The sequence below is a fragment of the Camelus dromedarius genome, chromosome 20, assembly GCF_036321535.1.
Source record: "Camelus dromedarius isolate mCamDro1 chromosome 20, mCamDro1.pat, whole genome shotgun sequence".
Classification (NCBI taxonomy): domain Eukaryota; kingdom Metazoa; phylum Chordata; class Mammalia; order Artiodactyla; family Camelidae; genus Camelus; species Camelus dromedarius.
In genome coordinates this window covers 8,535,094-8,562,470 of record NC_087455.1, presented here as the reverse complement: position 1 = coordinate 8,562,470, position 27,377 = coordinate 8,535,094, and the positions used below count along the sequence as shown (strand labels likewise).

Genomic DNA, 27,377 nt, shown 5'->3' with positions numbered 1-27,377 from the left:
GCCCACCACCCAGACAACAGTTAATATTTTGGAATCAACTCAATGTCATTTCCTTTTCTTTCAGGCAAAAACATAGTTATGTTTACAAATTTAGGATTGTATGGTTCATACAGTTTTGCAACCTACTTTTGGGCTTATTATGTATTATGAAAACAATCCCTTATCATTAAATACTTTGCAATGTGAGTTTAATGGATCCATCCTATTCCATATTATGTATACTTGGTATAATAGTCCTTGCAAGCCTTTTACTTTATAGGTAGAAGACTGAGGCCCAGAGAGAAGAAGGCGCTTGCTCAAGGTCACACAGCAGATTTGTATCAGCCAGGATGAGAATTCACATCTCAGGCACCAAGTTCAGAGCATTAGCCATCATGTATCCGATGCCAAATTTTAATGTAGTTATTAGTTTCCCTCCCGTGAAACCCAAAATAAACCAGCCAGTTTGAATTTATCTTTTATTCTGTTGCCATACTAATGACTGCATTTGCTTAGTGCAGATTTATGCCATACCTCTAACAACTCTGCATACATTGCCTGCTTTCATACATGTCAACACTTAAAATATTATTATCCCTATTCTAGTGAAGAAGAAACTGAGACCCAGATGTTAAGTGACACGCTCCAGTTCACGGATCTAGTGAGTGATGAAGGCTGGCTATCAATCCAGACCTCAGTGATGCTTTTCAGTAGCCACCCTGCCCTCCAAGATGCACTTACTTATAATTGCTTGCCCGTAAGTTCCTTGTAGTGTTTTATTCATCTCTGAGTTTGCAGGGCCTAGCAAAGCCCATAGCAAAGGTGTGACACTTAAGTCTGAAAGCAAATTGTGCTTACAGAATGGGGAGCACATGGTTTATGGGTGACGGTGAGCAAAAATCCCAGGGCTTTAGGTAGATGACACTTAGCTCACTATGGTTAATAGCATACTATGATTCCAAATGAGCTGACATTCTACCAGTCACTCATTCATTTTACATTTCTTTCAACAAATATTTAATTGAACACCTGCTGCCAGATTCTCCACTAAGTGCCCCAAATACGAACACGAGTACTAGCCCATTCCCTCAGAAGCTCCTATTCTAATGGAAGAGGAAGACATGGAAATTGTAACAAACTGCAATGATAAAAAAAATTATGTGCACAGGTTAGAAAAAGAGGAATGATTCAAACAGGGCTTCCCTGAGGAAGAAGTCCTTGAGTATGATGGGTCGGAAAAAGATGGACATATCAGATGGGGGTTCAGTATATGCAGAAGCTCATTTGGTAAACAGCACCTGGTTTCCCATGGCAGGAATACGGGCTACAGGGGTGACCTATGGAGTTGGAGGAGATAAGACTGGAGAAGTCAGTGGGACTCCAGAGAGAGTTTTGAAGTTCTTGACAAACAGGTAGAACTTCTAGCTCCTTAGAGGCAACAGGGAGCACCTTAAGATTTTAAGAAGGATAATGAGTTGGCCAGATGGCTTTGATGGCATTGAGGATGGTGGACTGAGAGTGGAGGCTGGGACGTCACTTAGGGTACTACAGTCCAGAGATGAGAGTAAGGATATTTCTAGAATAGCAGTTTTTGTGGTATAGAAGGAGTCATGTCCAATGATAATTGTTAGTATTAATCAAGTGCCTATTCTATGCCAGGCCCTGTGCTAAGTTTCCATGATCACAGCTGATCTCTCATCTGTTACTACAACATAGGAACCATTATTATCCCCACTTTATGGATGGGAAAACAGGGCTTAGAGAGTTGTCACTTGTACCTAATTTGCACACAGCTGGCCGATGATGGAGCTGGGATTTGAACATAGGTAGTTTAGTTCCTAAGCCTGTACTCGCAAGTGTCATGATATAGTCTTCACTACAAGGGATGCTGAAGAGGATGCATCTCTAGGGACTAATAAGATATTGGGAGTGAGGGTGCCCCACCTGTTCTGGGCTCAGTGTCATAGGGGGTTGTCGTGGAGAGGGCCTCAGGAGCAGAGGGAGAATCTGTGGTATTTGGGATCATCTCAATGTGGAAGCAGACAGGCTGCCCTCTGCAAGGTTCTCTGTACTTTCCCAGAGTTGTACCTGACCCCCAGGAACAACCAGCAGGAATGCCCTGAACCAATGTGAGCTCCTAGAGGGCTGGCTGAATCCCAACAGCACGAGCAGACCGTGGCTGCCAAATGGATGCACAGTGACTGCTGACCTGCTGATTTATAACTCAGCTGAGAGGGAAGGGCTGGACGAGCTCTTCCATGCCTTCTTAATTTAATTCTGTTGATAGCAGAGTGTGAGTCAATGCAAGATGAACCGATGATTGACCTTGAGCCAGGAAGAAGCTGAGAAAAGCACCTGAACGTCAGCAGCAGTGGATCTGGGATTACGCTTACTTTCACAATCCTACTTAATAATTTAACTGTAAGTGTTTCCTTAACAGCGCAAAACAAAATTTAGAACGAAACCTCTCTCCTAAAAAGGAGGGGGGGGGGACAGGAATGAACAGATATTGGTTACCTACTCTGTGCCAGGCACATCAGAGCCTCACGCAGCCCCATAGCAGTTTAGTTATTCCATTTCACTGAGATCCAGAGATGGGAGGGTAATTTCTAATTCAGGAGAGTCTGGATTTGAAGCCAAAGCCCTGGTTTGCTCCATTAATGCTCCACTAATACAGTGTTTCCCTTGGAATGAATAGATTTTAGATGGTTTAGTCTTTATTTTGCCACAAAGGTGGCCTATTTTGTTCATACATCTCTTTGCCTCCTTTTGTGCTGGTTTCTGCTTGGCCATGGGACATCTGCTGCCACTAACTAGTTTACCTAATTTGAAACTGTTTTGGCTTTCTCTGAACCCTGGGCATATGGTGAGAGATTCTTCACCTTATCTATGAGAGATGTATGCAGTGTTTAGAAAGATGGACTTTGGAGGCAGAAAGACTTGAGCTAGAATCCACATCTGTTACCTACGGGCTGTGTGCACCTGGGTAATTGTGGAATCTCTCTGAGCCTATGTCCCTCAGATTGTTGCTGTGAAGGTTAAATAGGGCAATGGATGTAAAGTGAATGATGTATAAGCAAAGCAGACACAAATTAATATCTAGCATTTATAAAGAAACTTTGTGAAACCTGTAAAAAAAAGGCAAACAACCTAATAGAAACGCAGGCAAAGGGTATGACCTGGAAGTTTACTGAAAATGGTCAATCAACAACAATAAAGAGATACACAAACTTATTACTCACGATCAAGGAACGATTAATGAAAGCGATGAGACAAAATTCTCACTCATAAATTCAATAGGAATTACAAGGACTGCTGCTTATTAAGAGAGAAACTGTTCCCACTTTGTTGGAGAGCCATTTGGCAATATTTTAAAAAGTGGGAAATGAAGATACAATCCAGCAAATGTGCTTTTAGATATAAACCCCAGGAGACATGTTCAATGATGATCACGGAGGCATTGATAACCTTCTAATAGGTCAAAGGATAAATATACTTTGGTGTGTTCATATTGTATAATATGTACATACAACAGCTAACAGGAATCAGATCTGTAGAAATGAGCCTAGATGGATCTAAAAAGATACAATATTGCATTACAACACAAGAATTTTATAAATAATTTATAAATACAGACATAACTAATTATATGTAAAACACAGAGATGGGAAGGATATATGTTAAGTGCATTTGATGTTGACTCTTGGGAGGAGGGCAAAAGAACAATGTTGGGGAAGGGAACTTCAACAATATCTGCAATGCTTTCTACATTTAAAAATGCAGAAGTAAGCACAACTAATTCTTAGCATTGTTTATTCCCACGGGTTGCTTCATAGATGCTCACATTATTAGCATCAGACGTATTTTCTGAGGCTTCTTGAACTATCTTGACCTCCTCTTTCTCTCAGACTGTTGGGCACTTATTCTGGTCTCAGTGAGACCTATGTGCTTCCTGCCCCCGCGGCCGATCAGCCACATGCTCAGTGTCTGGCTCCTCCCGCCACTTCCAACTCAGAAGAAGCTCCACCAGGCAGGTGTGGGGTCTGCTTTACCCCGGGGTTGTGGAAGGGGCCAGGTGATGTCACCAGGAAGCACATCCGGGGCGTGAACTGCGACCAATGGGAGAAAGGAGAGGGAAGAGGCCAGCAGATTCCTCTCCCCTCCTCCATTTGAGATGCTTTTCCTTACCTCACCGCCTACACAGGGATATTCCAATTGGCCAAATGAGCGCATCTTCCAAGGCACCAGCTGAATCTCTTTGCAGTTCATTCTGGTCAGCACAATATGGCATTAACTAGTATTTACCTCCCACCCTCTTCTTCACTTCTCTTTTCCCTGACTTCTGCTGCCCCGGGTTTGCATTAGCACTTCATGCTTGCCTCAGGCTCTGTTATGTAAGGAATCTAGGCTAAGATATTGGTTTTTTTTTTGTATTTTTCTGTATTTCAAAAATAACAAAATACAGGGAGGCTAGTAAGTACTCCATGCACAGTGTCTCCTATTATTAATATTGCTACAGCCAAATTAGAATCAAACCCTCCAGTTTTGGAGCTATTAAGGTTGAAGAGACCATCCATGATTAGATTTGGCCACACCTAAGCTGTGATTTAGTCCAAAATTTAATGCATTAATTAATCTGTAATGCAAATACATGATGAAACTGAAAACTAGGGATTTGACTGGACACTTACTCTCCACTGTGGTTCAGGTTGTCGTAGCGCAGAAAGAGTCCTGCATAGATGGTCTCAGTCAGCAGGGCATAGATAGCGATCATAATCAGCAGCACAGCCAGCTTCAGGACGGAATTAAGTCGGAGGAAAACCGCACATGTCACCATGGCCAGCACCCCCGTGAAGACGAAGTACTGGAAACAGAGAAGGTAGGTGGTCAAATTCAGTAGGAATGTGGGAGGGTCATCCTCCTAGTCATGAATGCCAGTAGGTCTCCTAATACAGATGTTTACTGAGCATCTCCGTTCGGAAGTCTCAGGCCGTCCTCAAACTCCAACTCCTCAAATTCAACTCCCACATTGAACTCATCATTTCCTTAGCAGCTCCCCAAATCTCTGTTCCCTATCTTGGGGGAACCATTCGCACCATTCCTCAAGCCAGAAACCTTGATCTCATCTTTGTTGTCTTTCTTTCCCCCACATTCCACAGCTGGGTCATCCTAAGTCTGTAGATTTTACTTTCTTAATAAATCTCACATCCACCTACTCGTCTCCCTCTACTTTGTTTCTGCTTTAGCTTTCACCTGTAGATTTGAAACCATTTTCTGGCAGCTCTATCTGCTTCTAGCTCTCAATCCTCACTAAATACACACTCTTATTCCCTATCCAGTATTTCCAAGACACAGATCTGATCACGTTACTCCCTAACTTGAAGTCTTTTCATTGCTCTCTATTCCCTCAAATTATGTTCTCCTTCCTGCACAGCAAAACCCTCGAGGCCATCATATATGGATTTCCTTTCACTTTCCAAACCCCACCTTATGGTCTAGCCTCACTGTCTACTTGCTGTCTCCCACAGCTCTTTCCCCACTCTCCTGTGCCTTGGTGTTTTGTATCTTGTGTCCTGTTGCTCAAATCTCATCCAGGTAACTAAGCCTTACTCCTCTGGTGTCTTCTCCTATGAGAAGCCTTCATGCATCTCTCCAGGTGCTTCCGGACATGGCCTCATTCCTCCATAGCATACATCACCACCCAGCGTAATATCTGCCACCCTGTGTTAGAAGCAGCTGCTCAGTGGGCCAGTTTGGAACCACTCAAGGGCTGTAATGTTGGAGTGGCCCCCATATGTCAGTCCGTGCAGGTGGCTTTCAGCCTTCTATAGGGAGCGCCTCCGCCCATTTCCTTGTAGAAGAATCCCACAGTGTCCTTCTGGATGGTAGGTTTGGACTCTGACTATCTAGTAGGAGAAAAAGGATAAAACTCGCATCATCAAAGTCCCGCTTGGTGGTGGTACTTCTGGTGTTTATACACGTCTTCTCTTGCAGTTTTCAAAGTAACTGATCAAGATGGGAATCATAATTTCCATTTTATAGGGGAAGCAACTGAGTCTCATACAGCTTAAGCAAATGGTTCAAGTTCTCATAACTAGAACATTGCCCCTAGGATATCTGGATACAACCTGCCAATGTGAATGTAATTCTAGTGGGCATATAGGGCTTAATGATTTTAAAAATCCATTCTAGCCCTGTTATGTATGGCTCCTTCCAGAAACCGACTGTCTTCTCTCTCTTATTACATGAAGAGACAATTTCTGTGAAGGGCAGAGGAAATGGGTAAGAATTTCCGGAAATCCCCGAGCAACTACTGAATCACTGATTTCTTAAGCCAACTGACTCATTTGTGTCTACTTTCAACAAGGGCAGTGATACCAACAAATGTGGACAGCACCCTAACTGAGTTGCCCCTGAGGGCAAAGGACAAGTACCATCATGGTGCACGAGGTGGACCCAGAAATGAATAAGGCACTGCCCTGCCTTTAAGGAGCCTGGTGTCTGGGGCATCCTTTACTTTTGTTTCTTCATATCCTAATAAATCCAATTATGTCCTTGTCTCCAATGGAATGATAAGCTTTCTTCAACTCTCCTGAAAGATCTTCCCTTGGCAAGATTGTTTGGTAACTTGTCCTGATGCCTCTGTGCAGGAAGCTGTGAGTGAAGTGAGAAGGCAATAACTAGTTCATTTTTCAGAGTTTATCTTTTTTCTATCCAGAGAAACTACCAAGATCTTCCATTTTAACAAATGGAGGAAAGAGGAATTGATCTGAGGGGAACTGTTTCATTGTTACTTGCATCACAAGCAAAGGTCATGCATAGCTTTGTCAATGCAAATCATGAATCACTTATAAGGTCAAAAGCCATGAGATGATTGTTCCCTTGAGCAAAAACCTAAGAGGGCACAACAGCTAAATATTAGAAATATAATGAACATTTATTGCATGGCTGTTGTAATCAAAGCATGGTGCTAGGCCCTGGGAATTCAAGGAAACGGCCCAAGCCTGAAGGAAGTCAAGGTCTAAACTGTGAATGAGACGTGGAAACATCAACAGTTCAAAGTGTTAAGTGCAGCAATATCTGATTCTGTTTGCTTGAAACAAGCATTTTACAAACTAAAGCAGGCATTTAGGACCTGCTGGGCACCAAGCATGGTGCCAGGCTGGAAGGCGCCACCTGAATGTCAGGACATGGTCATAATTTTCATAAATTACCATGGCAGTATGAACACATTTTCCCCTTAGAAGAAACAGAAAGAAGAATTTTACACAATGATGACTCAAAGAAGATCTCGAGCATCTGTCCACACCAATCGCATCCACTGGAGTGTCTGTAGCCATTTGGTTGTGGCCCACATCCTACAGCATTGTGAACTCACAGAACAAGAAGGAGTCACTGTCATTCAAAGAAAGGACCCAAACTTGCTGATTCACACAGAACCTAATTCTTAGCAATTATAAGTCTTGGTACCAGCAGCACTGTGAAGGCTCACAGGCCAACAACAGAGGCTGCTCTGCTTCTCCCTGAGCCCTGACTCCCCTCACGGTCCAGGAATGAGGTTGTCTTGAACCTGGGGTCACCACAGGTGCCAGGTGGAGGTAACTGACCTGACTCTCCAAGCTGTTTACTGGATTGTGTTAGGTAGGGGAAAGGGGGCATTTTGAGTGTGCTTGGGGCTCTGGTACATTCTTACTGTGTTTTGTCTTATTTTAGACCCTGCTTTCCATGGTTGACCTTTTTTTTTTCCATACTAGGGGAAGAATAATGAATGCTCTCTAGTTCATTGTAGCTGTTAACTCGGATCTGTCAAAACTGCGTTTAAATTCCATAAGCAGACGTGCTGTTTACGTCTGACTTGGGTTGAGGACAGATGGACTCTTGTGGTTATTTCCTAGAAGGGACTACAGTCTCAGTCAATATTTTAACTTCATACTAATCCACAAGAAGACATATGTATGTTAATGACATCTACATTATAACTATGAAGCAAAACCTAATCAATGAGCAGGCAAACAGCTATTTCTTATGGAAAGGCATCACTTCATAATTTAGAAAAATAAATAAAACAATGATGCTTTTCTTGATGATGCTTATAGGTCAATTCAACTTAGTCAACTTGGGGGACTATGTGCTCATCTCAACCACGATTCTTTAACAACTGAGCTCAGACACCTATACATTATCTTCAGAGTCTATTTTTGAAAAATACCAAAAATGCAATCTCTCTGTATTTGCTGCCTAAATGGTGATGTCCAGCCAGATAACTCATCTTGGTGACTTCCAAAAATCAAATGTGTTCCCAGAGGGTGATGATTTGACATTGTTGAACATACCTAGGAAGCAGATGCCGTCAGCTAAGAACAAGTAGCAGAGAGGAACGTGGTGGCCTTGTTGGACTACTCCCTTGACCTGGGCAACAACTGAGGGTCTGGAAGGATCTGGATCCCTGAGAGTGATCCAACTCAAGGTGGTCACCATTTTGTAAATAATTGGTGAGGCCAGAAGATTGATATTGCTATGAAACTGTGGCTTGCTCAGATTTTTAGTACACATAATTATGTAGGTAATCTCACGTTTTAGAGCACAAAACCTTGTGCATTAAAAAAAAATTGTTACATCTGTATCCTCTTCTTTAAACTCAAACCTCTACTTGGACAGGCACTATTTACTCTTAGTTACCAAAGCCCTTAAGAAAGAGAGGGAGAGAAGAAAGAAACTAACATTTATTGAGTGTTTCATGCATATTATCTCTATCTGTCATCCAAATAATCTTACAAGATATTAACAATTCCATTATACAGATGAGGAAACTGAGGCTCAGAGAGGTTAGATGACTTGCCCAAGGCTACTCAGCTAGTAAATGGCAGAAGAGTTTGTGCTCATTCTATTTCACCACACAGCCTTAACCATTCAGACCTATTCCGTCTCCCATGCACAGTTAATGTCCTTAAAGTCTTGGAATCTAAGCTTCAGTGAGATAGGACTTGTTGGTTTTTGGATAACATTGTGTTATTATAGCTTTTGCCTCTTTGTTGGGAAAGGCAATTCCAAAAATTAATTATCATTTGGGGAAAAAAACAAAATGATCTCCTCTATGTATTTAGCCATAACATAAAACTGGCTCAGTGTAGGAGCCAAATGAGCTTATACAACATCCCTCTGTTCAACTAGAAAACGTTCTGAAATGACAGTGGAGCGATTTGACAATTTCTTTGAGCTATTCTTTGTTTGAATTATTTGGTGGTGGGCCTATCTGTGTGGAAGTTTGGGAAAATCTAATTTTATCCTGAATACCAGCTGGTGATTTTAGATCACAGTGAATACATTTTCCTCCAAAATCACTCAGGGTGCTGATTCCTACCTGAGGAGTTAACCAGAGAAATGAAGGCAAGAGTTTAGGGAGGCACTAATTTTTACAGCCACTTTTGGAATTTAAAAAATCTGCTTATTTGTTTTATTACCGATTGACTCTTAATTGTTTCTTTTCCTCTCTTTTTGCTCCTTCTTGCTTTTTTTTCCTTTTGTCTTCCTTTTTAAAGTCCCCTTCTTTCTTCCTTCATCTTTGTCATTGTCATCATAATGACTGATGTTTAATGAGCATTATGCACAAGAAATGATAGTAAATGTACACATGCATTTTTTTTCAAAGTCTCATGATAACCCTGTGACGTATCCACAATCATTATCCCCAGTGTGGAAATGAGGCTCAGAGCTTGAGTAACTTGCTCAAGACCACAGTTATAAGCATCGGAGCTGGAATTTAAGTCAAAATTTTCTGACTGCCGGTTTCTGACAGACCCTCTGTAATTCTGCTCCTCACTTTTCTCTGCCTGTCTTTCTGACTCCTCTTTTGTGCTCAGTTTTAAAGATAGCTTTATTGAGTTATGAGTGACCTACAATGAACTGCGTAGATCTAATGCATACCTTTGAAAAGATTCAGTATTTGTACACATCTTTGAAACCATCACCATCAAGAAAAGGAACACCTGCCCAAGTTTCATTGTGTCCCTTTATAATTTCCCTCCCACATCCTTACCCCTCCTCCCCACGCAACCACTGACTTTTTTCTGTTACTGTGTATCAATTTGCATCTTCTAGAGTTTTCAATCAATGGGACCATACAAGTGCATACTGTCTTTGTTTTGTTTATTTCCCTTAGCTTAATGATCTTGGGATTCATCCACGTTATTGCACATCTGTCAATAGATCATTCCCTTCTACTGATGGGTAGTAGTTCAACAGGCGAATATTCCACAGTTTGTTTATCCTTTCATCTACTTACAGACATTTGGTTGTTTCTAGTTTTCGGCTTTACAGGAAGGTTGTTATGAACATTCTTTTCCAATACACAAATATAACTTCTTCATATTTTCTAATATAAAACATTTCTCATTATTTTTTCCAAACAAAAAATTTATTAAGCAACAAGATGCTTGACTTGAAGGGAAAATTATCTAGGATTCATTTCTTTTAGAGTAATTTATCCCTACTCAAAGACCAATTGCCTCGTATGTTTATTTCATTATCTGATTGGATTTACTTTCATTCTTGTAACACAAAAAATAAACATTTGGATCTAAAAAAAGAAGAAGTGTCTTCGTAGACTTTTGGTCTTACTTTTAAGAATTTTTTAAAGGAAGAATTAGAGCAGCATATAATTTAGGGATAATTATTGCACATTACTGAAGCGAGACCCTTCTGATTGCTCTGCCTAATGTCCCATGAACTATGATGTTTTCCAGTCTGGCTGGCGGGAAAAGTCACTATTCCCAGCCCTGTGTGGGCACCAGGCACCAATCCTTTCAGGCTGTTCTTTCCCAAGCATAGTGTAGTTTCCTCACTGACTGGACCCTCTGCAGATCTCTGAGTTTTTCTGTCTCTGCAACTTTTCTTCTCTCTGGTCATGTGTCCTGCAAACTCTAGCCATGTTGGTCTCCCCAGATTCTCACCTCTATCACCTCAAATCAGGGATTGAACTAGTTTCCATCTGGATTCTCCCAACCTGAACCACGTCTAAAAATTCTCTTAAAGCAAGATAATGTTCAAGCAATCAAAAGACTCGTTTCATTTACTTCCTGTCTTTCAGGGATCACTGTCCTTCAATACCTGATGCCCTGTGTCTTGAAAACTATTGTTTCATATATTTTGTTTGTTTTTAGTTGTTTCAGGTGGGAAGGCAAATCTTATCTCTGCTACTCCATTGGAAATAAATTTAAGAAAAATTATTAAACAGATTGAAGGCTCTGTCCTGTGCTATGCCCTTTGGGTAATATTAAATAACTATACAATATTGTCTTTTCTCCTTAGAGCAATTTATAAATTTGAAAGGTTGGAAGACTGTCTCAGCTAGATAAATAAATTATAGAAAGGATGGAGTGTGAGTACTAAGAAGATGCCTTAAGGGCATGTGAGATGGCAGGAAATAATCTGAAGGGATTGGGTCCACCAAAGAACTCATTTTGAAAAGGAGAAGCTTGAAGCTGAGTAGGACCTGAATACATGGGGGAGAAATGGGAGAAAGCACCGGGATACAAAGACAGAGATGATTACAGCTCTGGGGAAAACTGGCTCTCAGGGATCCTTTAAAACCATAGCATACTCTGACTGCTCCTGCAAGTCCAGCTGACTATTGATTCAAATGTGCCAGAGCAAGTAATAAAGGGGCTTGATTGTAAAACGAAGCTCTCCCCATTGAGCTTCCTGAGAACCACATTCTGGTGCTTGAGACAATGATACTCTGGGTTTGCACATGTGACTGTCATTCACTTTACAAATCTGTGCCTCTTCGCTCCCCTAGACTACTTCTCAAATCATAGTCAGAATTTAGCTTTCTTCACTGTCCTTTCCGGAATCGTTACTCTTTTTTTTGGTAATTGGCAAGCTCCAGTTTAGAAACAAATTATACTTTGTAGCATATATTATAACAGATTCTTATGTTTATTTCACATCATCCAGAATAATATGCTTCTGGACTGACAATCATTTATCATGGGGTGAGGTAGATACGTCTGGTATACAGGTGAGAGAACCAAGGCTCACAGAGATGAAATGATTTGTGTGAGGACACACACTTGTGAGTGAGGGGAGGTGGTTGTGCAGATTAAGTCTTTTAGAAGGTTTGAATATCTGATTCATCCTAGTTTGGTAGACAAATCCTTCGGTAGAGAAGCGCAGTCACATAGAACAGGACAGCAAATGGTAGGTCAAAACAGGTGGCTGTAGCAGCTGGTGGTGGAAAGAGCCCAGATGCCCATCTTTTAGACCAGTGGGATTCCTGCACCCGAGGGAATGTCAGGAGCTGGGAAACTTTGTCTGTCAGGGCCAGACAGTAAGTATTTTTGGCTTAATGGGCCACACCACCTCTGTTGCAACTACTCAGATCTGCCGGTAAATTAGTATAAAGGCAGCCATAGACATTGCTTATAAGTGGGTGTGTTTGTGCCCCAATAAAACTTTATCTACAAAACAAGTGGCAGGCAGAATTTGGCCTGTGGCCATAGTTTGCTGACACCTGGGCAAGATGATACTTCGAAGGAGGTAAATATTAAACCTCTGATTCATTTATTTTATCTCACTTTTTAACATTTCTCTTTAATGAGTATGTTTCCTAATGTAAATGATCTATTAACACAGTGGTAGAGGTAGGTAACTGATAGGTAAACAGGCTCAAAACCTTTTCACTTGGTAAGTAAATCATGGCTGTCACTTAATTAGCAGGTGTTTTGTGCCATGTGTTGTGGCTCTAAACACTTTTCATGGATTAATTCACTTAATCCTCACAACCACCCATGAGGAAGTTATTGCTTTCAGCCTCATTTTGCAGTTAAGGAAATAGAGGGCACAGGGATGAAGCTATGTGATCCTAAAGCTTACCACTTCTTAGGACTGGGAAATCCATGAGTGCTGTGGCCCTGAGTTTGGGAGTTCAAGTTTGGGGCCAAAGGTACATAGACCTGTTGATTTAGAGGCTCAGTTTGATTTAGAGACTCAGTTTAATATTTCCCAACTTCATGTCAGACCACATGTTAGAAACTCAACGCTTGCCAACTCATCTAGGTAGGCACAGTGAGGACATGATATTCCTTGACTCCACGGTCACCATGTGAAGAAGGTACTGTTTTTCCCACTTTACAGATGAGGAAGCTGAGGTTCAGAGAGAGTATGAACTGACTCAAGATTCCACTGCTAGCAAGTGGAAGGGTTCAGTTGGGAGTGAAATCCAGCTTTTGCCTAACTCTAAATATCTGATTCTTGGCTAACTTACTGCTGCTTGGGACACTCCTCATGCCCTCCAAACCAAGAAGTTCTCAGGGAGCTGGCATCCCACAGAGTCCACAAAATCGGAGCTCACTCATTATTGGTGGGAGGAGGGCCCAGAGCACATGGTCTGCCCCACGCAGCCCTGAAACCAGAGCTAGTCTCGTCCTGCCCAGGACTTCCTTGAGAAGAGCCTAGTTCCTCCCTAGGGACTGAGACCAGATTCAGAACTATGAGCTCAAGAAGAAGCCAGATATGGTTTGAACTGCAATAACAAGTCTTGATAACTGAAGTAGGAAGGGAAAGGCAGAAAGAAGGAAGGATGAAAAGAAGTGGAAAAGAATGGAGGGCAGGCAGGAGCGGCACTGAGCAAGGTCCCTCCTGAGCCTTAGCGTCATTACCTGTAAAGCGGAGCCGGTAAGAGCGTCCGCCCGCACGTCTTGAGGACTGAATGACGTTGCGCCTGTCAGGTAGTGCTCTGTACTGGGGGGTCAGGGGCGGGCTTTCTTTCCAGTTCAGAACATTTCTCAGACCAATTCTGGGGCTGGGGTGAAGTAACAGAGAACCTTTCCCCCACCACATGTTGGAAGGGTGCTTAGAGAACAAAAATCTACCCAGGGACCTCAGGGTATGGGATTGGCTGGGCTTTGCTGGGACATCGCAGCTGTCTTCCTACTTGACCCAGAACTTATGTCCCAATATGTAAAGGTCTGGGTCATGGCTTAACAGAGCTGAAGATGGTCCTTTGCCTGATCCCATAGGCTGACCCCACGGCCCAGGGCCAGACTAGCGGCCGTGTAGCCGAGAGAGGGTCAGACTTACAATATGATGCTGAGTGTCATGTCGGGACACCTCCTGAGTCTGTTGCTCTGGGCACTTTCTATATCATTTTCATTTATGTTTAGTTATTTACTGCATTTGTGACTTACTAGCTTCCTTCCTTCTCCATCTCCTTCTTTCCTTCCTCCATTCCTTCCCTCTTTCCTTCCTTCCTTGCTTCCTTTCTTTTCCAATGCAGCAAACTCCGTTTGAGCAATAACTCTGTGCTCTGCCCTATATTGGAGACAACAGCATATTCTGCTATAGGATTTTTAGATGAGTTGGGGGAAATGAGAAGCGAGGAGGATGCAAAGGGAAAGAAGAAAATGGGTAGAGGAGAAAGTGGAGAAGGAAGAAAGGGAGGAGGAGGGATAAGAGAGAGAGAAATGGGAAAGAGAGGTGGTGGGAGCAAGAAAGAGGCAGAAGAAAAGCAAAAGATACGGTTGAGAAGGAAGGGTACAAAGGGGAGGAAGAGGAAAAGGAGGAAGAGGCAGAGGAGGGAAAACAGGCCTCTGGAGGGCTAGAATGTCTAAGGGCCTTCAGCCAGCCCTGCTTCTGTGGAGCTGGCGAGGTTCCTAGGCCCCAGCCTCGCCAAGGGGAGCTCGGGAATAAATACCTCTGGGTAGGAGCAGATATCTGTAAACACAGCTGAGGAATTGAAAGTCAGGTTCTTCAAGGGTATCGACTTGTCAAAATCACACCACAGCTGCGGATTAAGAAAAAAAAAAAAGAACAACAAGAAACAAACAAACAAAAAAATAAACACAGGAACAACAAAGTCAGTGTCAGCTGGAGACGGGGTGGTATGCTGCCTTGCTGGGCCTCAGCAAGTGCCTGGGGCAGACCTGGCCCTCGAGGGGCTTGGTTTCAGAACGAAGGGCCAGCTGGGATCTTCCTTTCTAACGCTGGCTCAGACAAAACATTTGCAAGCCACTCATGAGACCAGGCTAAGAATGCTCTGTTGGCCCCGTCACGTAGGGTCACTGGGGTGTGCTTGCGGGGCTCAGAAGGGAGAGCCTGATGGCAGGAGAAAAGGTCTGGGGGGACATTCAAGTCTGTCTCCACACCAACGGCTGGGAGGACTCGAGGGATCCGAGGGGGTACATTTTCCAGACTCTCAGCCTCGGGATGGTGGGCACTGCCTCGGCTGGGAATGGCTGCAGGAGACTTTGTGGCACTCAGAAAAGGACAGCTACCATCGGCTGAATGCCTCCACTGTGCCAGACACTGTGAACAAAAAGGCCGCACAGCCACCTGGTGATGTAGCTACTACTTTTATCCCCATTTTACAACTGAAAAATATGAAACTCTGAGAAGTAAAGTAACTTGTCCAGGGTCACTGAGCTGGTAAGTGGTGGAGCTGAGATGTGAACGCAGGTCTATCTGACTCCAAAGCCTCCGAACTTCCTTCTGCACCACTGTGGCGTGGCTGGCCCAGAGGTAACCCTGACCTACAGTCACTGGGTTTATCTCCAAATCCTGCACCCCAGAAACATCTGATTGATCAAGACTTGAGATCCTGGCTACAGCTCTGCAGTTGGTGATAAATGATCCTAAGTACTTTTCATTTTCAATTGCCATAATCTATAAAATATTCATTAGGTGAGGAATTTAATTAGATTATTATTTCCCTTTTCATTATCCCATAGACCCCTTTACTCCAAGGCCAACCATGGGGCTTGAGCAACATAGACTGGAAGCAATTATTCGGCCAATTTGGACAATGGATTTCAGGCAGTATATGCCCTCAACTCACAGGCTGACAATCATGAGAGTCCACAGTTTGGGTCCCTGAACACTTGGAGACCCTCGCTCAGGCCCAAAAGGCATAGTGATGGTTTCAGTGACAAGATAATGCCTCAGTTAGCCTCCCTCAATGTCCAGAACCTGGAATCAGATAAATCTCTCCTAAAATCTAGATCTCTAAATCATGGACAACACAGACTATTTGGATATGCACAGAAAATGCCTACAGCTACCACGTTACCATTCTAGAGAGAAAATGAAATCATTAAAGCATGGATCACCAGATTAAAAACCACGATAAATATGGCAGTTGGAGATTCATCTGAGTTCGATTTGTCACATCCAATACGAACTCTTAGAGCGTCATAGGCAAGATACTCAACCTTCCTGAATTGCAGTTTCCTCATCCGTTACATGGAAACCATAATACCTACCTGTGGCACATAGTAAGTGCTCAATAAATGACAGCTATTTATTTCCATTCCCCCCTGTTCCCACTCCCAGAGATACAATTTGGCATACGAGAATGAGCACGAGTCATGGAGTCAGACAGACCTTATCAGCAAGTTATTTCATGTCTCTGAGCCTCAGTTTCCTCAGCCATAAAGTGGGGATAATGAGACTTACCTCACGGGATTTATGTGAGGATTAAATACAAAAAACACACAGCTCCTCCATCAGTGCATGGCACACAGCAGGTGGATACTTAATAAATGGCAACTCTTACAATTGTAATTGACTGGCCACTGACAGTACAGAAACCTAGGGGTGTTTGGAGCTCCTTTGGAGCCAATCACCTCGCCCACTGGGAAAAAAGACAATTTACCACCAGTAAAATGCACAGTTCTGACAGCAGAGCCCCACCTTCCTTCTCTATCCCTAAGCTTGGGGCTGGACCAGGCATGTGAAGGTAACTGGTACCAAGGAAGGCAATGCAAGAAGCTGCAGGTTCCATACACTCTTAATTCCTGACTACACCAAAGGGTTGGTGGGCTTGGAACGCTTACGATATTTAAGATGGCGCCCAGGAAATTAATCAAGATGGATGCAAAGATGATGACGTTTCTGGCCAAATAGGTCTCGTTAATCCAACAGCAAGTTTTCCGGAGGACCAGGGGCAAACACTTATAATCCTCTGCTGTGGTGATGAGGACCAGAGCCGAGTGCAGCATAATCAGGATGGAAAACTGGATGGCCATTGGCATCACCCTGCAGGGAAACACAGAACACTGGGTCACATGACATCAACTGTGTGATCCCCTCTCGCTGAGCAACTCTGGCAATCATGTTCATGATCCCCTTTCCCCACTCCTTACACCCAATAATTCCTTTAAAGCTCTGTTTGTTCAAGAAAAGGTCTATGAGCAGGAGACTTAAAAAAAATTACACCCATCCCCAGAATATTCTGTCAAGAAACTTTGCAATGAATATCAAGTATTTGGCTTGATGTGTTGCTTCTGCCCAGTTTTTTTTTTTTTTTTTTACTTCTTTTATCCTTCCTCTTCCTCACCAGGCGACTGCTGCCAAGGCAACACACAAGAATATTATCTTGGTACTCCGACTGTGGGAGGTACCCCCATGTCCTTTCCCCTTCAAGGTGGGTTTTAGGAAATACTTTCCCTCTTGGCTGCTCAGATGCAAAGAATGGAACTTAGCATCTCTCCAAGTTGCTTGGTTGGCTAGTGATTACCATGGTTTGCACAGAATATACCGTGTGCCATGTGGGACACGGGCAAGTAGAACTCATCATTGCCCAAGGCTTCAACACCACTCCTAAGTATATATCTCGAGCTGCAAAGCTCTGTCCCATGGCAGCTTCTTCCTGTTGGGCACTTCTGTTGGGTGTCAGGCTGTTTCTAGCAACTTGATGATCTGAAACCCCATATCTGGAGGCATCTGCTTCCTCTCCTCATCAGCCAGTTTATGGCTTCTCTCTTGTTCTCTCTTCTCTGTGCAGCCATTTGTGTCCTCCGCCGGCATCCCTGATTTCTCTGCCTCTGCTTCAGCTGGGGAACTGCTGCAAGTTAAAAGGTGCCTTCATGGACGTGGTGGAGATTTTATATCCGCTCCTTCCTCTACAAAGTGCAGTGCATCTGTTTGGCTTTAACAGTTTCCACTGGCTGGGGCTCAGTGAGGGTGCGTTTAGTGAATGAAACTGAACTCCCTTCTAATGCTACCTCTTCTTATCCTGTTGCCTGAATTTTCCTATTTATTATTAATGACAATCGTGCAAGTAAGGTATTCAGCTCTGATTATGTGCTAGGCAAAATGTTAAGCACTTTATATAGGGTATCTCATTTCCATTCCTCAGAACAAACCTAAGAGGTCTTTTGATCTCTTTTTTTACGTGAAGATTTAAGGATCAGAGAGGAGCACTTCCAAGGGATTACTAAGTCTGTAAGTACTGGAGGTAGTATTTAAAGTTCACTCTGCTTTGCCACTCTGCTATCCTAGTCATTCTGGTGAGTAATGTGTCTCCCATGTTTGCAATAATCTTTTATGCTTCTGTGGTTTCAACATGATATTTCTTCATTCAACAAGCTTTCTTCCCAAGGAGTACCCAGGACCAGAGACACATCTTCCCCATCTTCTAGGAGATCATAATCTACAGGGGAATATGGATACACAAATGATGAAGTATTACATAATATGCTATGATCTATAAAGTGTTATGAACAACCATCATTTAGAAAATTAGAAAGGAAATCAAGAAAGGCTTCACAGAAGAGGTGACATTTGGGTTAGATCTTAGAGGTTAGAGAGAAGGATTTTAGGAAGGAAAGGTTGGGGAATGTGAGCAAAGCATCAGAAGAATGGGAGTAACCAGTGTGCTTAGAGTTTTTCAGTAACCCAGGTGGTGAGGCTTGGGACTGGGGAGTAATTGGTCCAATAAATCCTGTGCTAGAAAGCTCTGCCTGGAGACAGTGCACTGATATTTAAGATGTTTAATCAGGGAAGGACATGATCAGGCCTGTGTATTTGAAAGACAACCATGGTGGGAGGTGGTGGGAGGTGGAGAGAAAATGTTTAGAAGATTAAAACAGTTGAGGCCTGAGTTGAGGGAGGAACATAGGGTCACAGCAGTGGTAACTGGGAGGTTCAGGGAACGATGTGGAGGTAATTTTAATACGTGTTTCATACATGTGCATGGCGGGGCTTTTGGAAGAGGGAAGTCATTACAAGCGACGCTATTGTGATAACCATCTTAACTTCGTAAGTGCGGGAAGGAAAGCTAGCTTACAGGGGTTAAGGATGACGAATTTGATTTGGGGCAAGTTGAATTTGGGACGTTTGTGGATTGTCCAGCTGGAGACACTTAGATGTCTAGGCAGATGCTGTAGAACTCTGGGTCTGGGGTGAACAGGTGGTGGCTGAAGATCTGAGAATGAAGGAACCTGCCCAAAGAGGGTGTGCAGAGTAAGAAGGAGGAGGAATAAAGATGAAGCCAGTGGGCTGGAAGAAGAGAAGGTAGCAAAGGAAATTTAGGAAATGCAGTCAAATACACAGGAGAGCAGGAGGGCATGGCATCATGGCAGCCGGGAGGTAAGACATTTACAAGGAGTGAGTGCGGTCAAGAAACACGAAGGCTGGAAAGTATCTCCTCCCACAGCCCAGCTATCATTGTTGGAGGTTTTTCTTTCTTTCTTTCTTTTTTTTTTAATACTTCATACTTTTGATTTTATGGATCACCTTGATAGGAAATCTCTGCAGCAGGAGTCCCAGATAAGAACAGAAGATCTGTGCAGCAGTGGGTTCCCAGAGGGCTCCAAGCAGATGGGAAACTCCCCCCAAACAGGCTGGAAAAATACTCCCTGACAACACGCCATTATTCCCGGGCACCCAGGGGAGGCCGGTGATGGAGAATGCAGGTGGATTGCTTTGTCAGGCACGCCCAGGAGAGAAGGGGCCAATTCCAAACCTGATGCGTCTCAATAATGTGAAGCAGCCACTGAGAATACAAATGTCTTGTTCCAAAGCGAAGGAAGAAGCTGATCAGGCAACGGTGAGTCAGAAAGCAGCTCAGCAGGAGCCTCAGACTCTCCCGCGGGCAGGGCTGCCATCCAGATAGAGTCTGCAGACCTTCTGCAGACCTCCACGCGGCGTACCTGGCCTGGAAGAGCTGCCCTTCGCTCTCGCTGCTGCCTTTTCTCTCTCTGTCTCTGTTCCCCACGGGCAATCCTCAAGCACGTGCCCTAAATGCTATGCTACTCTTACCCCTGTATTTTCTCAGTCTCCTGGGGGCACCTCCTGTTCATCCTTCAAGGCTCAGCTTTTCTTTGAATTCTTCCAAGACACCTGGCATAAGGTGAAGTATACAGAAAGCGCTCAATAAATGCTCACTGACCTTGGCTTTTTGTGGGGGGAGAAGACTCAGTTTCTCTTCTCACCAGCCTTCACAGGGAGGAGGATTCCCACCCGCACTCCCCGCCCCTCTTTCGGCCCCCGTGCTGCATCTTAAATGAGGAGGAAGGGTCAGCCTTACTGGTCAGAGTCCATCTGGGATGTTCAGTGAACCTGTTCTTAGGGGGCAGGTTTGCTGTTACAGGTCAGTGTTTATGCAAAGTTCAGATTCTCATCTAGACTAAGTCCCTGTAGATCCACTGTGATGGTCGGGAAGCCAGAGTCTTGACCTTCTCTATGGAAAGAGGCTTGGCCATCTCTTCTCCTTGGTCGGGCCATCTCTTTCCTAAACCAAAGAAGCTCAGGTCCCTCCAGGAAGTCCTGATGGGCACCTTCCCAGGTCTGCCTCCCATATTCCTTTGGCACTAATTGGTCTTTCCCAGCATCATAGCAATAAGACCCTACACTAAAGTTTGAAGGCGGAGTCGGGAAGGCAGGCAGAGATCCAAAAGATTCAGGATGGACATCGTGTGGTTTCTTCACATTAGGTGCATTCTGTATTCCAGCTTGTAGCATAGTTTTGCACAGGCAAAGTAAGCATTTCCTTGGAAATGTATGCAACTGATGCTTTGTTGCCCACTTAGCTATTGTGCTGTTCTGTATACCTCTGGTGGGGTGTCAGGGGATGCGGGAGGGCTGTGTGGGAGGATGTGCACACAGAACCCACCTGAACCTCTAACAGCTGTTAACTGATCAGCACTTCCTTCTGGGTTTGCCGAAACAAAGGAAAGAGAGGTGCTATGGATTGAATGTGTTCCCCCAAATTTATTTGCTGAATCCTAATGCCCAATGTCCAATGTGATGGTGTTTAGAGGTAGGGGTCTTTGAGAGGTGATTAGGTCATGAGAGTGGAGCCCTCGTGAATGGGGTCAGTGCCCTTACAAAGGAGACCCCAGAGATCCCTCAGCCCTTCTGCCATATGGGGACACAGTGACACGCAAGAGAGACCTCACCAGACACTGAAACTGCCAGTGCCTTAAGCTTGGGTTTCCCAGCCTCCAGAACTGGGAGAAACAAGTTTCTGTTGTGATAAGCCACCCAGTCTATGGTGTGTATATATATATATACATTTTAATAGCCTGAACTAGACAGGAGGTGAGTGCAGGCGAGAGCAAAGCTTTGTGTGTTTGAACCTAGCTCCGAAACATGCCCAGTAACACACCTTGGGCTAAGTTACTAATTCTTCTGAGCATCATATTTTAATCTGCAAAACCAGAATTTTTAAGTCCACCTCTTAAAGAAGGCTCTGAGGTTAAAGTAATAAAGCAGAATAATGATAAGCACATAATAAGAACTCAAAGAAACATTAGTTTTCTTTCTCTATTCATGGTGAAACCCAGGAAACTAAAGGCATTTTAAAGATTTATGGGAAGAGTATTAAAGGCAAGACAGGCTTTCTAAGCAAAAACCGGCACTACGTATAAGATTCCTCTGGAAATCTCTGCAGCAGCTCCTCAGTGCTCATTTATTTCTGCACACAAAAACACTGTAACATTGGACTGCAATTTTTATCTAATTATAGAGCTACTCAGGCGTCCAGGGGTTCTGGGCTTGCTTTTGCATTGTTGGTGTACGTAAGAGGCAAGGAAACCTTTCATTTCTGAAATCCAGTCTGAAAAAGAATGGCAAGGGATTTGCAAACGGCTCTATCCAAATTTTTAGACATTAAGTTCTAATTACTCTCTGCAGCTCGCCTGTCTTTAAAACAGGGTCTGGGTTGTTATCACGATTGGAGGTTTGTTGGGGAGGCACGGATCAGTGGGGATGAGAGAACAGCTTAGAGCAGCTGGGGTGCAACAGGAAACAGAAACTCAGACCGCACTGAAAGATGACGTTTGTACCACCCTTTAGAATCTGCAAAGAGCTTATGAATCCAATAGTGCATTTGATCTTTGTAGCAACCCTGAAACGTAGGTATTCTTAGCTGCTTCAATAGATGAAAATACAGTGACTCAGGAAGGGGAGGGGAACCGGGATTTATCAAAATGGATATGGGCTCATTTAATTCTTACAGCAACACTGGGAAGTTGGCATTGTTATTTCCATTTTACAGATGAGAAAACTGAGGCTTCAGAGGGTCAAGTACATACACACATCTAGTAAGATGCACAGAGAGTATTAAGATCCAGTGTCCCTCCCTCTCTCCCTCCCTCCCTCCCTTCCTTCCTTCTTTCCTTCCTTCCTTCTTCCTTTCCTTCTTTCCTCTCTATCCTCTCTTGGCTTCCTCCCTGCCTCTTTTTCCCTTTCCCTCCTACCTCTTCCCTCCCTCCTTCTTTCTTTCCTCCCCCCTTCCCACCTCTCCCATTACCGCGCATGCAGACTTGGCTACACCTTTCTATAATTCCAAGCAGTATTTGGTATTTTCTGCTCTTTCCTCAGTTGCCCCTTCTGGGAGAGGGACATCTGCATGCATGTGGAAATTAAAGGAAAGAGCCAGGCAAGCACTGTCTTTCTTTGCCAGGATTCATTAATTTTTGCTCTGGGGGCTGGGCATTAGCTGTGGTCCTGTGAGCAGAGATTGCCTCATCTGCTAAAAAGCCCACGACAGAAGAAATGAGAATGAAAGGCACTTAAACACTTACCATCTGTTCAGTCGCAGAGAATCAATCAGAAACAAGGTGAGTTGGAGAGGAAAAGAGCTCATAGTGAAGGAAGCTTGTGCTGCGCCTGGGGCCGATGGGCCACTCAATTGCCACAACATGTGGACTGTCTGGTCGGAGCTCAGCTTGGAAGTTGTCTTCACTGTCAGTTTTTTCTCTTCGCTGAGCAAGTGTGGTTGGGGTGCTGGCTGGTATTTTAGTTACCGGCTTCAGCTTGCTCCCCAGAGTCAGAGACTCCATCCAGCCAGCTGTTGGGGGGGGGGTTCCAGATCTCTTCCCCCTGAGCCCAGGAACTGGGCCCCAAGGAGGCTCACCTTCCTTGGTCACCCTACCTGGGAAGGGAGCCTGCCCAGGCCAGCCGGCAAGTTCCATGCTTACTTCCTATGGGGCACGGCGACCCCTTCCTCTCTCCTAGTTTCAAGTCCAGATCCTCAGTTCCATCCTGGACTCCTCCCCCTCTCTTGTCCCCCACATCCAGTCAGTCCTGGGAATTGTCAACTCTCTGTCTAAATATGGAGCAAATTCTTCCTCTCCAGCTCACTCCACTGCCACTATCTTGTCTTTGTTATTTCTCGCCTGGAGGTTTGCAATTGCCTCCCAAATGCTCTTCCCAACTCCAGACCTCACCCCTCCAGCGTGACCCTTCTAAACACAAAACCGATCACCTCACTTCTTTAATTAAAATGCTTCAAGAAAGTCTCCTCTGCCAACCAGTCATCATTCCTCCACAAGGCTTACACACCCCTCACCTCCAGAGCACCCGATTTCCAGCCTTTCCCCATCCCCTCCTTCTCAGTCTTCTCCGTGACCTGGAGAGCTCCTTCAGGAGGTGGTTGAGATGTCAGGGTCACCTTCTCTGGGAAACCTGCCTTGATCCCTCTGCGTACCTTACTCCTCCATCACCCATCCCACCTGACACTTTTCCCATCATGAGTCATTGCACTATATTATAGTTGTTCAACTAATTGTCTTTCCCCTAATGAGGCTGTAAACTTTGTGATGGCAGGGACCACGACTGCATGTCTCCGGGGTCCAGCACAGACAGGCACAGAGTAAGTCCTCAGGATTTTGTTGGGAATGTCAACACCCTGAGCTCCAGGAGTCCAGAGGGGTCATGCACCAGACGTGGCCACACCAACATCTTCACGGGCAGGAGTGAAGAGGGGAGTCCAGGAAGTTTGGGTAAATCTAGCAAGACCCCATGAACATTCACAGCTCACCACCCAGAGCCCATCCCTTTCCCCAGCACCCTGGCCCCACATGGCTCTTGGGTAGTCAGGAAACCCATTCTCTTGTGACACTGCCTGATACCCCGTCCTGATTTATTCATTGTCACAGCATATGCATATCCACATACACAGCATACATGATCTGCATGCACACCATAGGGATAGCTACACGTGTATCTACATACATAGCGTATACATCTAGACACATGCATGTATTTTAATTATTTGTCTCTTTCCATTAGGCTCAGAAAGGGAAGGGTTTTTTGGTTTGTTTGTTTCTTTTGTTTTTGTCTTTTTTGTTCAGTGATGTAATCTCAGCATCCAGAACAGATCTGGCTCATGAGAGACAAGGTCTTCCCAGCACCATTTGGAAGAGGTACATGGACCTTCCTTCTCTCTCTCTCACTTAAAACCATTTTTTTTAACTTTTAAAATGAATCACAAATACAGAAAAGCATGTAAGTATAGCTGAATTAGTTGTTTTAAAGTGTCTGCCTCAGTAGTGATCGCTGAGCTCACGAAAAAGAACTCAAAGGGGGGGGGGGGTGGATCCGAAACCCATCCATGTCTCCTGTTCTAGTAACAATCTTCTCTCCCACCCCCAGTTAATCCCTTTCCATTTCTTTAGTTTTACCATCCATTTTTAGACACTATAGTTCAGTCTTGCCCATTTTTTGTTAAATTTGATTTGTCTTTTAAGTCTTCAGAAAAAATCTACAGTTTCTTTCTCTACGTCTTTTCCTTACAGTTTACTTTTTGAAGGGTATGTGCCTTTGACCTGTAGTATTTCTCACTGTCTGGATTTTACTTTTGTGTCCTCGTTCAACATCTTCTGTCCCCTGTGATTCTTGCAAACTGGAAACGGGGTTCAAGGGTCTTGTCAGACTTAGGTTTGATTCCTTTGATAAGACTTGCTGTCTTCTTCCATCAGGAGATGCCTTTCTTTGCCTGTCCTTTTTTAGGATGTCAATTCCTAGATCCATTAATTCACTGAGAGTTGAAAACGGTGACATTTTAATTCTACACTTTCTTTAAATGTTATTAGCTTGAATAATTTTATGCTATTTCCACTCGATCTTGCAGTTCATGCAGGAAAGACAGAAACATTTGTTTCTTTTGCATTTTTCACTGGTTTCCAACATAACAAATCAGTTCCCTATCCCCCACCAAAGGTCATCAACGCTTAAAATGGTCATCATCAACCCGTAAAGTTTAAAATGTTTGCTGTTTTGGGTGGAATGTTTGAACAGTTACCCACACACTGGAGCTCATTATTCCATCTTTGGACAGTGGAAGCTTCTTCAGTGTGGTTTCTGAGTCCTTTAGACACGACTAACAAGGGTGACGGCTTCCTCGCGTTCTTGCAGGACAAGATGTTCCAGGCTTACCTTACGCATTTCCTGTCCCAGCCTTAGAATCACACGTATCTCCAAAATTAAAGGGAAAAAAAACTGTGATGTGTTACTTCAAAGAACACAACGTGGGCTAGACATGCTCACAAACACGGGCTTGGGTATTCTTTCTGGGACTCCCCATATTTGTGTCTCCAATCCAGGATACCCACCACCTCCCTTTTAGGTGTCATGTCTCCTTAGGCTCTTCTTGTGAAAGTTTCTCAGACATCCTTTGCTTTCAATGACTTTGACCGTGTTGAGGAGTACTGGTTGGGTGTTTTGCAGAATGTCCTTCAGTTGGGACATCATGCCTGATGTTTTCCTCATGATTATGCTTCCGGGAGGAAGACCACAGGGTTTGTGTGCCGTTCTCGTTACATGTTAATCAACGTGACTTACGCCTGCTGATGGAAGCGTGAGCAGCTGGCTGAGGAAGTGTTTGTCAGGCTTCCCCGTGTTTTCCTCCCTTCCTTGGCAGGAAGCCACTTCCACTACAACTGCACGTGAGGAGTGGGGAGCCAAGTTCCACTTCATGGAGGACAGAGTATTTACATAAATTATTTAGATTTCTCTGCATAGGAAATTTATCTATTCTTCCCCTTTTATTTATTTATTTGGTCATTTATATCAGGATGAACCTGTGGGATATTTATTTTATGTTTTGGGTTATAACCTGATGCAATTTTATTTATTTTCTTGTTCAAGTTGTTCCAGTCTTGGTTCTTGGGAGCTTTTCCTGTGTCCCTCTGACATACCTCCATCATTGTGTGTGTGTGTGTGTGTGTGTGTGTGTGTGTTTATGTGTTTATGTGTTTTAACACTTCCTTATTCTCTGGCCCTCCGTGATGTTCCAGGTTCCTCTTGTATATTTACAATCCCTGACGTAGAATCAGCCTGTTCTCTAAGGATCCCTGGTTCCTTGTATTGGATTTCATGTTACGTTGTGTTCATTGCTTGATGTGCGTAATATGACTGAGGTGTCATTGCTCCTGGGCGTCCTCTGCTGACAGAGCAAAGAAATACATACGTGGATTCTAATCGGTGTATATAAACATATCTGTGTTTATATAGACATCTTATATAATAAGTATCTATATTATGGTAAACAAATTCATACTAATGTCTCCATCTCTAATACTTTACCATAGGGATCATTCTAGCCTTTTCGTCTTGTTTATCTGTAGCCTTCCACTCCAAGGACAAAAAACGTGACTCCCCACCATCTGCCATTCATGACTTCCTTGTTCAGTTACCGTGTACATATACTGTGGTTCAGGTTGTTCACACATATCTCCAAGAGAAGCATCTTTATTAATTGAAGTTCAGTGCTTATGTGCAGTTCTTTTTATATTTAGTCCTACAGAGTCTGCTCAGCTCCAGACCTACTTAGAAAACTACCTGTTCTCCCCCTCCCATCCCATTTCAGTGAGGTTGTTTCACACTTTTAATACAGCTAGGTTCTTTTATGACAGTCTGATCATGGGATCCCTTGAACTCTTAAATTATTTTTAAAAATTGTATATGTTAAAGGTTGTGCAGTAAAGTTCCACAGGATTTGACAAATTCACAGGGCCATGGACACACCATTACAGCATCATGCTAGTTTTACCACCTTAAAAAGTCTCCCGGACTTTGTCTGTTTAACGCCCCCTCTCCTCACTCCCCAGGTAGTATCCGCCCTCCCTTTGCATGCTTTCTGATTTTTAATTGAATGTTTTATATCATTTCATTTTTATTTCCTTTCTTAGCATATAAATTATATTTGTTTAAATTTTTTGTGTGCTTGCCCTAGAGTTTACAGTATGCATTTTAAATCAATTTAGATCTACCTTCAGATTACACTACAGCACTTCATGTGTAATGCAGGTACCTTAAAACAAAGCACCCTCAGTGACACTGCTGTCATTCATTTCAATTATCCATATTTATAGCCACTGAATACATCATTAATA

At 43.7% G+C, this 27,377-nt stretch overlaps 1 protein-coding gene across 3 annotated transcripts in view; it reads right to left on the bottom strand.

The window, feature by feature from the left end:
• Positions 1-27,377, bottom strand: part of ADCY8 (adenylate cyclase 8) — a 188,916-nt gene that overhangs the window by 29,584 nt on the left and 131,955 nt on the right. For 2 of the 3 annotated variants that reach the window (XM_031439644.2, XM_010988791.3), the window contains 3 exons: positions 16,809-17,010; positions 14,672-14,761; positions 4,671-4,843 (listed from right to left, as the gene is read on the bottom strand). In XM_031439644.2, coding sequence (XP_031295504.1) covers positions 4,671-4,843; positions 14,672-14,761; positions 16,809-17,010 — 465 coding nt within the window. The remainder of the gene's footprint in view (positions 1-4,670; positions 4,844-14,671; positions 14,762-16,808; positions 17,011-27,377) is intronic. The other variant, XM_010988790.3, reaches the window with a different exon arrangement.